The sequence below is a fragment of the Heterocephalus glaber genome, unplaced genomic scaffold (genome assembly GCF_053883595.1).
Source record: "Heterocephalus glaber isolate CG9 unplaced genomic scaffold, H.glaber_assembly_v1.0 deba00001454, whole genome shotgun sequence".
NCBI classification, from domain to species: domain Eukaryota; kingdom Metazoa; phylum Chordata; class Mammalia; order Rodentia; family Bathyergidae; genus Heterocephalus; species Heterocephalus glaber.
The window spans coordinates 14,402,804-14,418,119 of NW_028258303.1; the positions used below are offsets into that span (position 1 = coordinate 14,402,804).

Below are 15,316 nucleotides of genomic sequence, written 5' to 3' on the forward strand. Positions count from 1 at the left end.
GTTTAAGACATCTAAGGATGTCTATTATTTAAAAGTGGATCCTTTTGGAAAGTCTTTTTTTTTTTTTTCAAAATATTTGGAACTTTTAATTGAAATTATTTTCAAAGTATATGGGCTATTCTTTAAAATGTCCTTGATAGTGGCAGCATTTTTGGAAATGGATTTTAGAATATATCAAAATAGCCACAAGTCATTCAGAATCAGTCTGGTAAGAAAAAGCATGCTAAATATTTTTGGTTCAGATAGGGAGTAATTATGAAGTAATGAACTCAGCTTTCTTATATGATTTGTGGACTTCCTCTGCAGGCATTCCAGAAAAATGTATTTTGAACATTGACAGAATCTTTATTGCAAGTATGAAACAACTCTCTGGGATTATGTTCTTCTGGACATAAAAGTTTTGGTGTGTTTGTTCTTAAATCTCATTGTTTTATAGGCTTACCTCATATTTTGATTTGAAATGCACAAGACGCTATAGCCATGTGATAAAAAGTGGTTAGCAACTTTTTCCATTTATCATTTTAGTGTTCCTAAAGGATTTTAAACTAAAAAAAAAGAGTGCTGTACCAATGATTCTTTTTTCTTTCCTTTTTCCCCCTTTAAAGCAGGACATATAATGATTTGCATAGATTTAATTTCATTTTAATGTTGATGAGCTGTCATAAGCCATCAGTGCCTCCCATCTGTTACTTTGCACGTAGGACTTGGGGTTTATTGAGTGTGAGTGGCATTTTAAAATAGAGATGATCTAGTGAGAAGAAAGCATGCACATTCAGTCATTTTTGGAGTGGGAAGTGGCATTGTTTTGCCATATTCAGATCCCATTGGTATTGCTTCAGGGGACATGCTTTGGAAAAGACCAACATATTTCACTGTCCACTTCTTTCCTGAGATACCAGACTAATTCATTTGTTCAATAATATGCTCACATTTTACTACCTGCCCAATACTCAGTTGCTTTTCTTTAAGGATATAAGAAAATGTTCCCCCTTTTCCTAATTTTCTAAAGCTACCAAAGTGAGTCATCTTGGTCAGTAGAAAGATTATGAACCTGACTGACCTGGTTAAATAACCCCACTTATTGGCTTTGTGACTTTGACATATTGCTTTAATATTTTGACCTTCAGTTTTCTCATCTAAAAAGGGGATAATAATATTACTTTGTGGGTAATAAGAAGATAACCTCTGAAAACCAGCCAGTACAATGCTGAGCCCACACTAAGTGATCAGCAAATTATAGGTATGGCTATTAATATTATTTATAGCAATACTATGCCTCCTGGAAAGCATGTAAAAATTATGAGATGTAACCCCAGGCCTCTGATGTGATCCAGATAGAGACAGAAAAGACAGTTTTTCTGTTGGATGTGACTGCTCTTCCTACTTTCTGACCCAGAATTTGCAAGACCTGCTTCCTGTCATCTGCAATTCACACAACTGCAGGTGGCCACACAGGCTTAGCAGTTCTTGTGACAAGATGAAGGTGAAGCAGATAGTTGAGACAAGGAGAATTCAAGGCAGCACTGAGTAGGTTTGAGAGGGAGTGAGAAGCTGCCTAGGAAAATCGTTTTTCAATATTTTTGAAGGAAGAGAAAGTTAATGTTGTGACCATTGTGCTAACTGTAAATGTTATTAATCTTGTTCTGCAATAATGAAGCTGAGAACTGTCATTTAGAGCCTAGAGATCTATGCTGAGTAAAGATGTATGGAATGGAATACAAATCATATGTTATATGCCCGTAACACATTATGTAGCCTTCAGAGAATGTTTTTAAGAATGCCTAATGAAACAAGAAAATGTCATAGTATTGTTAAGTAGAAGTTTAGACTATGCAATTGCATGTAAATTGAGATATGTCTATGTAGAAAAAAGAATAAACCAAAATGAACCAAAACCAAAGTGAACCAATATATTAATAACCACTCTTTCCTGATAGTAAAATTATGTGTGATTTTTTATTTATACTTTTCTACATTTTCAAAATTGCCTGAAATGGTTATGCTTCTTTTTTATAATCAGTAAACGATTAATATAAAAATATAAAGAGCAGAACAAAAGTTGTAATGCAAGAATGTATAGATTAGAGCCAGGTATGATGGCTCACACCTATCATCTCAGCACTCAGGAGGCTGAGCCAAGAGTATCTCAAGTCTGAGGCCTGAGCTACATAGTGAATTCCAGCCCAGCCTGGACTACATAGTAAGATCTTATTTCAAGAAAAAGGGAGTGTATAGATTAAAGACAGATAATTTAAAAGGGGGAAAAGCAAAAACACCTGCAAACATGCTCCACCCAGCAGACATGAGCGGCTCACCAGGCAACTTTGCTTTTCAGGTGTCCAGAGCCACCGACACTCAGACCCACCTGGAGAGCCGTGTATTCAACATTGCGATCTTACCACAGACCCCTGAGGCACCTAAACGCTCTCTGGGAACATCTCTCCATATGACCGTGAGTTGGATGGGAGACTTGTGGCTTCCACTTTGATGGTTTTGATGAAGTGTCCTGGTTTGCATGCAGTGAATGCTTGCCCCGGTGTACAGATCCCAGGGGCAAAAACAGTAGTAAGCACGTTTCTCACTGACTTGCAAAAGAATCCTAAAATTCTCAGGGTGAAGGGAAGATTATGTGGCATCTATTTTGACCTTCCATCCATGGCCGATGTCCTTTCTACAGCATCCCAGTTATTGAGTATTTGGAAGAAATTTCAAGCTCTCCTCCATGCCATCAACATAACTTGTGTGTAATTGTTCAGCCAGTCACAGCATTACCTGGCTGGAGAAAGTGTTACTCATTTTTGAAAAGCCCTATCAGAAGCTCCCCTTATACTGTAATAGCTTCTTGGACATGATGACAGTGCTATGTCTGTAGAGATAGAGAAATTGGTCATCCAAGTGCAAATTAGGAGGACAGTTGGGTGGCATGGAGAGGTGATGGCAAAGGGCAGTTCTGCAGATGCAGAGAGCACAGGAGAGGCCCGCAGTTTAGGGAGACTATGACAGTCAGGAAATTGCCTACAGTACAAGGCACTGTAGAAATAAGGAAGGTACCAAAGGAGGCAGGATGGGGATGTGGAGGTCCATGATGCTCAGTCACAGAGGCTCCTGTGCTGAGTGGGAAGGACCATGACTCCAGGCAATCTGAAGAACAGTGTCACCTAAATTAGCCTATGAAGTACAGTTCAGAGAATTAGCAACTCCACTGTGACTGTGTGTCTATGGGAGGTGGGATTTCAGAGCTGCTCTCCCAGGCAGAGCCACAAGCTTGCAAGCCCTTGTAAATTAATTATTACAGATCTGTGTTGTTGTTTGCACCCACGTAATTATACTCCAAAGTAGAATATCAACCTTAAGCCACAACAAAGAGACCAACAATGGATTCAGAAATTACTGGTCTGGGGCATGACAGAGACATAAAGGGGAAAATAGAAAGTTTTCAATGAATAGCTGGTATCGGCATTTCCACCATAAACTATAATTTAAAGAAATCATAATTCAGCAGCATTGTAAAGTCTATAGTTCATCATTCTGACTGGAGGAATTCAGATCCGAGCTTTTTCTGAACTGTAAATAACAGTGTGCACACACATTTCTTGCCAAATGTTAATCAGTGCTATATTTGAGTTTAGAGGGAATAAAAAGGGGCCAGGAGCCAAGAAGGTAGTGCCTTTCTGCCACCTTGCTGTGGACTTCTTAAGGAACTTTTCAAGTTGTTCTTAGATTGTATGTTTGCAAATTAGGTCTGTCCTGTTAAAATTTAGGCTATCTAAACAATTGGTTTACTATAAATTGTGTTGAACTTCCTTTTGTGGACCTTACAACGTACAAAGTTTATATTTCTTTTGACGTTAACTAGATCCGCTACTCTAAACAAAAACATATTCTCAATTCAGTGATTTGTACTCATCTGAGCACACACGTTTTGCATATATTTGGTAACTACATTATGACTAGCTGTAGTAAATACATATAGGGCATACTCATATATGTATATAAAAGTAGGAGATCAGGGTTCTCAAGAACTCAAACTTAATCCTGTATTAGTCACCTATAGAATTTATTAAGATATAGATAATTAGAACCAACCCCATGATTTTCTAGTTTAGTGGGTGTGGTGTGGAACCAAGAATCTAGATTTATGTAAGTTCTCAAGTGGTACTGATAGCTGCTGAGATCATCACCCTCAAAGGAGCACTGATCTAGACTAAAACTGGGGAAATTCATCCCGGACAAGAGAAGAAACCCATGGAGACACCTAAGAGCATGGCCTCCTTGAGGAATTACAGGCCAGCCACTCAGTTGGCTGGATTATAAATCCCTACATATAAAGGTAGCAAGAAATGACAGCGAGGTCATGGAGAATCTTAAAGATAAAATGGAATTTCCATTTTGTTCTAAAATACTGTTGGGCAAGTTGACTGTTGAAAGATTTAAAGCAGAAAAATGCCATGAACAGATTTTTAATGACCAGACTAGGAAAATCATTCTGGCTGAAGGTAGAGAACATTCTGGATTGGGGGTACACCAGAAGCAAATAGGCTGTTGCTGTCACCTAAAACAAGAAAGGTTGGTGGCATGAAGCCCATGTAGTGGCAATAAGGGTTAAAGGTCAGGGAGATCTTGAGGAGATACTTGCACATCCCTGTCAATAGCCAAAAGGTAGAAGCAATTTAAATGTTCATCAACAGTTAAATGGACAAAGAAGATGTGATATATATATATGTGCGTATATATGTGATTATATGTATGTGATATATATGCATATATGCATACATACATGCATATATGGTTGTACAGTAGAGAATTATTTGGTCTAAAAAAGGAGGAAATCTTGTCTCTATGTACAACATAAATGAACCTTGAGGGCACTATATTAAGTGAAATAAGCTAGTTACGAAAAAGACAATCTTTTATGATTGTTAAATGGATATAGAGTTTCAGTTTTGCAAGAAAAGTTGTATAAATCTGATGTACAACAATGTGCATGGCATTACTGTACTGTATTTGAAAATGGTTAATATGGGAGAGGAAAGAGAGAGAAAAAGAGGAACTGAGATTGAAAATATAGAGATGCCATTCATTGAGTCAGGAATATGGAGAGAGAGGCATGACAACCTTAATTTATGATCGGCTCATAGAGGGTGTCCTGGGAGCACAGGGAATGAAAGGGAGGGTAATGAATGTGACCTCACAGATGTGGTCAGTGTGTGGTGGAGTGCACTTCATGTAGAGCCCCAGAGACCATGATAAGCACTTGGCTTTTATTCTGCAAGAAAAGCCATCGCAGGGTGCTGAGCAGAGGCCTAGTGTGAGTCCTAATGTCTGCCCAGATGGACTGCCTGGGAGATGAGAGTGTGCAGAGACCATAGTGGGGACTCTGAGTGACCAGCTCCCAGCAGAGTGGTATCAGTGGAGAGGTTGGGAGAAGGGTATGGATTCAGGGTATATTCAGAGGTAATGTGAGTATTATAAAAGTCATTATTCTGTAATTTTCTTTTGTTAACAAAGATGTGATAAAAATGTGTTCTGTAATGATTTCCATGAAGTTTAATGTCTCATTTTATACTACGTTTAATTGATAAATATTGAACATTCTAAGTCACCAATATAAAAATGGATTACACTTTGATATCTCTATCTCAGTATTGCTTTCCTCAGAGAATCAGATCCTTATTTTTTTTGCCTACTGTCTATTTACATTAATACAGAAATGGTGTCCACAAGTCCCGAAATAGAATGTCTGTGTCTTGACTGGGACATATCCCCACCCACAGTCCTATTCCATGTTCATTCTCTCATCTTATCGTGTTATTCTAGGAACATCTAAATTTTCAAAAGCGTTCCACGACACTGAGCATTTTCAGTTATTCTGGGGGTTTTGAGATTAGAAGGTGATAAACGGCACGGAACTGCACTGAGTCTGTACTTCTATGTCCCTGTACCTGTGCCCACCTGCGCCTACATACCTGAGTGGGTTGTAAATACCTTATATTGGGTGCATGTTTTTAACTTGTAGTCCTTACTTGTTTTATTTTAGGGTGAGAGACCAGCTGCTCTTCGCAGTTCTAATTTTCCTTGCTCATTGCATTCCAGATCTGAGTGAGGGCCTGAAATACAACACTTTCCTACTGGGGGGTTGTCCTAACCTGCAAACACTGCCTCTCCCCAGGACAAGTATGCCTTGGGGACAATTACAGAGCAAGTGCAACCTTCAGTCTTTTTATGATTAAAATGAAGAACACCACACCCTCCTCTGGGAGCATTACTGAACCCCACTTAATCCTTGTCTAAATGGGGAAATTCTTTCTGAAAAGAGGCAGAGCTTCAAAAGAGCAGGAGAGCATGTCAAATTCAAAGCTACTGTCAGGGGTCATCAGTTAGGAAGAGCCTACAACAGGCAGGATATCTTATTCAGTTTTAAAACACCATGCATGACCCAAGTAAAGGCCCATGCTCAGGCTAATTTTTCTTCTTTCCATGCTGTATTTTTACTACTGCTGTCCCTAACCCACTGGGCATTGGAGTCATGGGAGTCTGACCCTTTCCTTTGTTGTTTTTGAGTGTTCTCCTGTTGGTGGGTAGTAGGTGTGCACAGGTGAATGGTTGGTGAAAGCAAGGAACATTCCCCCTTCTGGTCCAAATTGCTGGACTCATTCACTGGCTCCTGGAAGCCAGAAGAGAAAAGCAGTGTCTAGTTTTGATGAATAGTAGAATGAAGGCAGAGAGACATACTGTCTATTTTCAAGTGCCTAAATCAACAAATAGCTCTCAAACCCCTGAATGCGAAAGGCAGGCCTCTCTTGGGGTTTAAAGTGGGTGGGTTCATTTTTAGCCCTTAGAAAGTAGAAAGCATCACAGTCCCCATTAGCAAAGCTGGAGGTTGGAGGTAATACTCTGAAGAACCTTTGGGACCAAGATTTATCCTTCAGATCTTATCAGATTCAACCTTTTTAGCCAATCAAATTAAAAGGAGCAGAGACATGGTGGTGAGCCAGCTGTGAATACTAGAATAGCCAGCTGTGGTGCTTCATTTCTGTGTTCCATTGCAAGTTCTACCTGGGGAGAAAGGAATCACATTGGGACCCCACAGCATGCAGAGATGTGGACCAGGGGGCAGGGTGTACAGAAACCTTGAAAAAGCCTCTGTGACCCTGAGCGGTTCCCGAGACTGGGACCAATCTGCTCACAAAAGATTCAATCCTTCTTTTGAACTCTTGCTAAAATTTTGTTAACTGTGACTAATTTAAAATCCTGGAGTGAATGTATTTTGGTTATCTTACTAAGATTTGTTTTTGCCTCTGGATCTGGTTTTCACCACACCGTTTTGTCTTCTTCCTTTCTAAATTTAGGCTCGGGAAGATGGTCTGACAGTCATTCAGCCTCATTCCCTGTCTTTTGTGCACACTGAGAAGCCCAATGGGAAGATTATATACAATATCACTCTACCTCTGCACCCAAATCAAGGTAAGATGGGTGGGGAGTGATCTTTCCAGTGAACTATAGTCATTTAGTTGGACTCGTCTTTAAAACAGGAGGTTTGGGTGCTTATATATGTAGAGATACTTGTTAAGGTTTTAAGGAATAAGAATGATTGCTACCCCATGCTCCTGTCCTCTAGCTTAGAACAAATAGAGATGAATGGGCAGAGAAGACTTTGTTAGCTTTGGCATAAACAGAGCTGCACTAGAGAATACAGCACTGCTGGAGTAAGCACCCTCTAACATCACTGGTAGAGCCAGATACACATGGAGATGGTCTACAGGGACAGAGCTGCCCCTATAAGGTTGTGACCAAAATAAGCAGGTGCTGACAAGGAGGTCTGCCAGAGCCAAAGGGACTAGCCATACATATTCCTTCTTTCTGCAGTGGATAAATCACTCCTGCTCCCATGGGGAACAAGGAAATGTGGTGGACCCCTGAGTCCCCAGCCATTAGGTCTCTTAACATTGGGCTTCATTAATAGGATGATGTCAGTTGCAGAAAGGAGATCAGCTTCTGTGGATACCATTCTGCACCTGCCATGAGACCTCACTCCTAGACCAGCACTGGCCCTTGATAAAGACCAAAGAAATGTAAAGCCTAAAAGGCATCTTTCCTTTTTCAGGCTGCCAATTTGCAGATGGAGGTTCTTCCTCCATTGTGAGTTCTTTCAGACCAGCAGCCCAGGCTATTCTGTGGAGTGTGGCTGTTGGTCTCTCAGCCTCTCCAAAGGTGAACTGATTCAACACAAAGCCTCACACATGTCCCTTTTTAAAAGAATGAGTGGAGCTGGGTGTGGTGACACATGCTTGCAATCCCAGCACTCTGGAAAGCTGAGGCCAGGAGCATCTCAGGTTCAAGCCCAGCCTGGGAGACTTTGCGACTTAGTGAGACACTGTCTCAAAATAAAAAGTTAGAAAAGGTCTGGGGATGTAGCTCAGTATGAAGGCCCTGGGTTTAATCCCCAGTTCTGACAAGAAGAAGAGGAAGAAAGAATAAATGGGACATGAAAGAGTATTGCAACATCAGTTCTGTATTGCAAAATTTATGAGTAACAGGCAAATCTGCAGCCCCCAAAATGTTGATCACAAGCCAAGTGATAACCACAAATCCAGTTCTTAGAATATTGAATCCATTTTATTGTTGACAGATCATCACAGATATTAAGGGGTTTCTGAAGAAAAGAAGGCAAATTGAGAAAAAATCTCTTTAACCAGCATTAGAAGACCAGTTAGTACTAGTCTCTCAGAGACCTTGACTTCTGCACTGAAACTCATCTGGAAGGGTCTCATAGTTACACTGAAAACTTCATGGTCTAAGCTACATTGAGGGCATTTGTTTTCATCTTACATGGCTGGTGTTCCATGAACCCAAGTCAAGCCTCTCTGGGTTTTAGATTTAGAGAACAGCTCTCCAAGGACAGACTGAGTGTTTGCCTCTCTCTCAGTAGAAGGGTACAAGACTCCCACAGGGAGCAGGCAGGCCTTGAGAGTGACTGCTGATGCTCCTGCCCATCTCTTCCTCCTCAGGTGTCATCGAGCACAGGGACCGGCCTCTCTCTCCCATCCGGTATTTCACACAGGAAGACATTAACCAGGGCAAAGTCCTGTACCGGCCTCCCTCAGCAGCACCGCATCTCCAAGAGATCATGGCCTTCTCCTTTGCTGGTAACGCTCTCTACCCTGCCTTGTGCACCCAGATTGCGCTCTGCATCTTCATGGCTCACCTGACTCGTCCCACAAGTCCTTTACACAGCTTGCTGACACTGCTTTAAAGCTACTCAAAAGAGCTTGTGCCCTATTTCCCAATATGTGGCGAATAGTTCCCTCTTTTTCCCAATAATTCATGCACATAGATATACTGCAGTAAACTTATTTTGTGGCTCCTATGTGCCAGCAACTGAGTTGAGTGGAGCTTGGTGATATGATGTGTGCTGGAAAAATATGATAAAGGTTTAAATTTCTTTAAACATTTAACAAAGTAAAAGACACATTGCCATTAGTTTCCCTCAAAATACTCCCCGTCTCATCGAACACACCTATCCTGTCATTCTTGCCACTTTCTAAAGCAGTTGTGGTCATGGCTGATTTGATGTCCTGAATCAATCCCAAAACATTTACCTTTTATGGTCATTTTGACTTTGGAGAAGAGCCAGAAGTTTCATAGTGCCAGACCCAGTGAATAAGGTAGATGAAGATACATAATAATAATGTTTTTACGAATTTGCCTTTCCATTGGATGGCACTCAGTCCCAGCACTTACTGTATTTTTGATCATAACTTGTAAAAACACTCATGAAAGAGAACTTGCAGAACTGCTTCAGAAATTGGGAAGGATGATGGGATAAGTGTGTTCAAAGCAAGGGTGTAGTATTTTGAGGCAGATGGATGGCAATATTATCTTTATATCTTTAAATTTTTTTAAAATTTAAACACTCAAATATATTTTGATCACACCTTGTAACTGCTGAGCAAAGAGGGTGTGGATTGTGCTCTTTCCCCATTTGGGATGTAGGTATGGGGATAATTAACCCCAGTTTTGAATCTTTAATTGCACACTGCACTGGGAGCTCTGAAAAGGCAGCAGAATGCTCCGTGGCAGAAGGACACACAGCAAAGCTGACTTAAACTGAGGACGAAGGTCCTGCTCCGAGTATCACAATACTGGATAGATGGAAGCTACCAAGGCTATGGGGGTATGTAGGGTCAGTGGGGAAAGCATTCCTGAAGAAAGGGTATAAACCCCACATGCAGAGGCTTTGAGGAAGGAGATGTCCAAAGCTTGAGGGAGGCAGTGTGTCTGTGATGTGGAGCAGGGCAGGGATGACAAGCCTTGTGGAAGACAGGGCAGACCTCTGAATCCTTCGGGCCTCTCAGGATTTGGGTCTCTGTAGAACAAGAGGAGCCGCACAGGTGTTAAAACCCAGTGGGCAGCTTTTAGAAAGAGCTCTTTGACTGCCACCGGGTAGATGGGCATGTGATTGGGGGATGGGGGTCAGCACAGGGGCCCTGCAGGACTTCAGGGAGGTGTTCTGGAGGATGCATAATGAGGGTGACTTATTGGGATTAACAGCCAGACTTGACAGGACAGATTGGGTGGAAAAATATTTCTCATTGAAGCCAGTGTATGTCCTTCCACAAAACCATGATAGCCTTAAACCTCATCCTTTTGTCTCTTTCCTTGATCCAGTTAGCAAAGCTAGCTGGAGCTGTGAGTCCTTACCTCTAAATATGTCTCTGCCTTTGACTGATCCTGAAAATCCTGAAACCTCTTTCTATATGACCTTTAGGATGTATGCACCATATAATACAATGAATGTAGAGTATTATTTTACATTGTAGATTTATTCATACAGAAGAGCTGAGAAGTTCTTATGGGTTAAATAATTTTAGAAATTCTTATGATGATAGGTTAAATAATTTTAGAACTTTTTTATTATGGTAAACTTATTACATAGTTACCGTTATTTAAGTTCATTCATCCAGAAACTAATTAACTCCTCAACTAGATTGAAAGTCTCGAAGGGCAGGAAAAGCCCCCTCCTCTGAGGAGTGTCCCTAGTGTTTACTAACTGGGTAACTAATAGCCCGTGAAAATGTTCATGATGCTCTATCCCCTACTTTACCAGACCTACTTTACAAGAAATTCCAAGGATATCCTGAGATTAGAGGCAAAGAAAACATGTCAGCCATGGTTGAAGTAATGTCCAGATCTGCTACACTCATCTTAGTTCCTAGAGTCTCTTTTGAGAGAGAAGAGCCCTGTTCTGTATAACTTATGGGATAAATGCCGCAAGATAAATCCCTCACACAGTTCCTGTGTGTAAATCAATATCCCAGCCATCACTCAGTGCTATAATGGCATTGACCCACCCTAGAGCGCTGTCGTGATATACAACCTCATCCACGTTCACCAATTTGTAGGAGCCTATGTACTGATAAAACAGGGTCTGAATGAATGTATTATAAATCACTCTTAGCTGCTGTGATATAAAGTTATTCCACTATGTGGTTCCTTTTGCTATTTAAAATTATTGCTAGCATTATTAAATTCAGCATAACATCAGCAAATGACCTACTGTTCCTTATACCCAAATAATTTAAATTAAAATATCTTTTGCTTTCCTAACCTCGATTCCATAGTTTGCACCTTCTACCTCATACTCTGATCCCAAAACGTTCAGCATACTGATTTTCTCGCTTACTCTTTCAGATCTCCCAGAATCCGTGAGATTCTACTTCACAGGTAAAAACATTATTCTCAATTTTGTTAGAAAATGGAATTGCCCTTTCTTTCTTAGTCATTTCTTTCTACTCTCTTCATCATTACTTTTAGCTATCTTCTAAGAGCTAGTTAAAAGTTATGACTTTTCCGGGCCGGGGATTTAGCTCAGTGGTTCCGCTGCCTGCCTCGCAAACACAAGGACCTGAGTTCGATCCCCTGTACCAAAAGACCCCACAAAAAACAAAACAAAAAAAGTTATGACTTTTCTTCGCAGACAACTTTCTTGTAAAATAATCACATGGTTAGTTAAGTAGTAATTGGTTAGTTTTGTATTCATAGAAAAATAATCTACCAATAATGCCCAAGATTGGTGTTATTTAAGCCCTGATTTAATTTGTCCTGATACTTGTTAAAAAGTTAATAACTGTCATTGAAATCTTAGACTCTAGATCCAGATAGCCTGAAGTTCAGCCTCTTTGCCTCAATGCCTCTCCCATAAATGGAAGTTGTCATTGTCATTGTCATATCATCATCATCATCATCATCATCTTCATCTTCATCTATGTACAGCTCCCAGAATAATGATTTGCACATAATCATCCCTAGGTTACATCCCTCGTGATTGTATGTAGTTGTGGGTAGAGCCACTCATTGAATTGCTACTGCAGGGAAAAGTCTTATGACACAGAGCATGAATTGAGAAATTTGGGTGTTGTAAACCTCAGCATCCTAGTATTAGTTTGCACACAATAGAAGCTGAGCACTAATCAGCAAAAGCAGGGTCAGACCTGCTGTTTATGCTGTTGCAACATAAAGCCAAGCTTTTTTGTTCAGGTGAGAGTGAGGGTGATTGACCATAAATAGTATTTTTAATATAGCTGTTCAGGTGGAATGGACAAACCTATTAGAATCAACCACCCATGTGTTCTGTTACATATCATGTGGAGACAAACTTTGATGGGGCAGAAAATCACTTCCCTCAGACTCTGAGGCTTTCCTTTCTTCTTTGAGGGTTAAAAATCACACTTGAATCAACAGTAGGTTTCAGGGTCATGTGACAATTGATTCAAATCCCAATCAGCTAATTTCTAGTAACTTATCTCTGGCTAACTCATACAAACAGTAATAATATACAACACTCTTTTTCTTAACCTTTTTCAGAGGAACCTACAGTAAATGTTGTCTTATTTAATCTTTATAACAATATTGTAAGGATTTTTTTTCAGCCTTTTAAAGTGAGGCTATTTTTCTTCCTAGGAAGAAAAGGTCCAAAAGGGTAGGGGAAGAGGGAGGGGAAGGGGAAAGGTAAGAAGGGAAAGCAAAAATTGTGAGAAAAGAAAAAAATGGAAGCAAAGTCTTTGTAAATAGGGAAGGGGGAAGGGGGTGAAGGGCGCACAGGTAATGGGGAAAAAATAAGAACCAAGATACATCATGTACAGGTACAACCACCCAATGATAAATGTAACATGTTGTATACCTAAAATGTACCCATAAAAGAATTTGAGTAAAAAAAAAAGATTAAAAGTTGATTAAACTTTTGAGGGAAATTTCTAACAATCCTTCCAGGACTACCCTGAGAAATAAATGAATGTTCAAGATTTAAAAAACTAAAAAATAAAGTTGAGGCTACTGAATGTCACTATGAATAAATAATCTGCTCACATTCCCACTACTGGTGAAGAGAACCAGGACTTTAGTACACATTTCTGGATCAGGGGATGGGCTGTTTAGCTTATTCTGATGTGTGTGTGTTGGGCATGTAAAGCAGGTATGATACTAGTATGCCTCAACTTTTACCTGAAAACTTGAGTAGGTGAAGGGTTAGCAATTGACTTCTCTAGGACCTTAAGGTAAATGATCTTGAACCTATTATCCAGAGTAAAGGGATGGACCTTAAACTATCTTCTTTTTCTGCCCAAGATTTTTTTTTTTTGAGAAAAACTTTGGAGTCTAATAGGAAGGAAGTTATGTGGATAGGTTTGTGAGGGAGAATTGTAATTTGCTAAAGTAGCAACAAACCCCCACCCTGACATTAACCCATAGAGTGAGAGAGAACAGCTCATTCTGGATAATTAGCTAAGAAGAGGAAGCAAGTCACGTTCCTGACCCACCTGGCTCCCTAACATGTGCAGTTGCCCTCAGAGCAGTTCTGAGCAAGGAGCAAACAAGGGACATGGTTCCCACAGGATGGGTTTAACCCAGAGAGGCAGTGAGATATTCCTCAGAGAACTCAGGGAGTTTTCTTAAGGAAAGGGTCAGACATGTAGCTGCTGACATTTTCACTATAAGTTCTTATATTTGTTTACAAAACCTGGTGCCCAGGTGATATGTTTTCTAGGTATGCAGTACATACCCAAAATAGCTTTCTTCAAGTTACAGAGGCAAGGATTTGCCTTGGTCACATTGGAGAGCTCTGTAGGAGGACCAGAGCTCTTTAAGTTTTAAGGCCTCTCCTTTCCTCCTCTATAAAATAAGGGTGTTAAAGTCTCCATGAGCTTCCTCTCATCTAAAAATAGAGCCAATGTAAGTTACAGCAACAAAGTAAAATTGTATTTTGCAATTATTTATTTTAATTTATCAGAGTTTTTTAAACTGTAGATTTCAGGAACCTAAGAGAGTCCTTAATCCACTGAAATTTATGGAAAAGTTAGAATGTTCCCAAAGCTTCAAAAGTTAAGAATCTTCTCCTTCTCTTTGATCATCCAGAGAGAAGGAGATTAAACATAAAGGAAGAAAGAGCAGCAGTAACTTTGACACTTGACCGAATGACCCAAGCCATAAAACTGCCTATGCGGATGCTGTCCCCTCTCCTTCTGCAGGGCTGTCTTCTGGATTTCTCTGGGATCTGGAGGTTACCTTAGACATCTACTACATTTTCAAATATGTCTCAAGGATAAGTTAAACCTAAAGCATAGTACCCATAGGTTATGTTCAACCCAGAGAACAGGAATGGAATGGAATCACGACTGGGAGTCACTGAGCAATGCTTTGCTTTGTGTGAGATCAGAGTCCTAGTGACTAGCTACTAAGTGCTGAAGAAAGTGAAGACAGAAACCATTTTTTCATACCCAGCCCACCAGCAAGCATATCAATAGCAGTACAGTTTTTTCAAAGCTAATATAGATCAACATATTGATGAGGTGATGGTCCCTCCAGTGTTCCTCCAAGGTTTTGGAGAAGGGAGAGTCTGTTGAGGTATGGAGAAGCAGAAAGAAGAGTCAAGGGTCAGACAGTTCTGCCTTCATTTTCCTTAGGATATCGATGCTTAGTTGGATGCAAGTAATACAAGAAAATAAAACTACAGGTCACTGTTTTGCTCACAAAGGTGTCTTCTATTTATGACATCATACATAATGACCAGGTGAAAATGGATCCGCTTATTTCCAAACAAATGCCTTGAGAAATATTTGTACTTATGTTTTCTGAGCTTTCAAAAATTCTTTTCTAATGAAACAAAAACACATCATTTATGAAAGAGAGTTCTTAAGAGAAAATATATTTCTAGAATATTAGAGGAATGAACAGAATCCAAAAAATTGCATAAATGAAAGCCTTTAACATCATATTTTGAAAGTGCATATTTTGTACTACTTTCCAGCAACATTTATCAAAA

General features: G+C 40.0%; 1 protein-coding gene across 9 annotated transcripts in view; it reads left to right on the forward strand.

Moving 5' to 3' along the window:
* Fras1 (Fraser extracellular matrix complex subunit 1) overlaps positions 1–15,316 on the forward strand; it is a 444,408-nt gene that overhangs the window by 325,179 nt on the left and 103,913 nt on the right. For all 9 annotated transcript variants that reach the window (XR_015452892.1, XM_087215885.1, XM_087215884.1 and 6 more), the window contains 4 exons: positions 2,336–2,452; positions 7,350–7,464; positions 9,009–9,146; positions 11,692–11,724. Coding sequence is in view for 8 of the 9 variants with exons in the window: in XM_087215885.1 (XP_087072011.1) it covers positions 2,336–2,452; positions 7,350–7,464; positions 9,009–9,146; positions 11,692–11,724 (403 nt within the window). In the remaining variant the exon portion in view is untranslated. The remainder of the gene's footprint in view (positions 1–2,335; positions 2,453–7,349; positions 7,465–9,008; positions 9,147–11,691; positions 11,725–15,316) is intronic.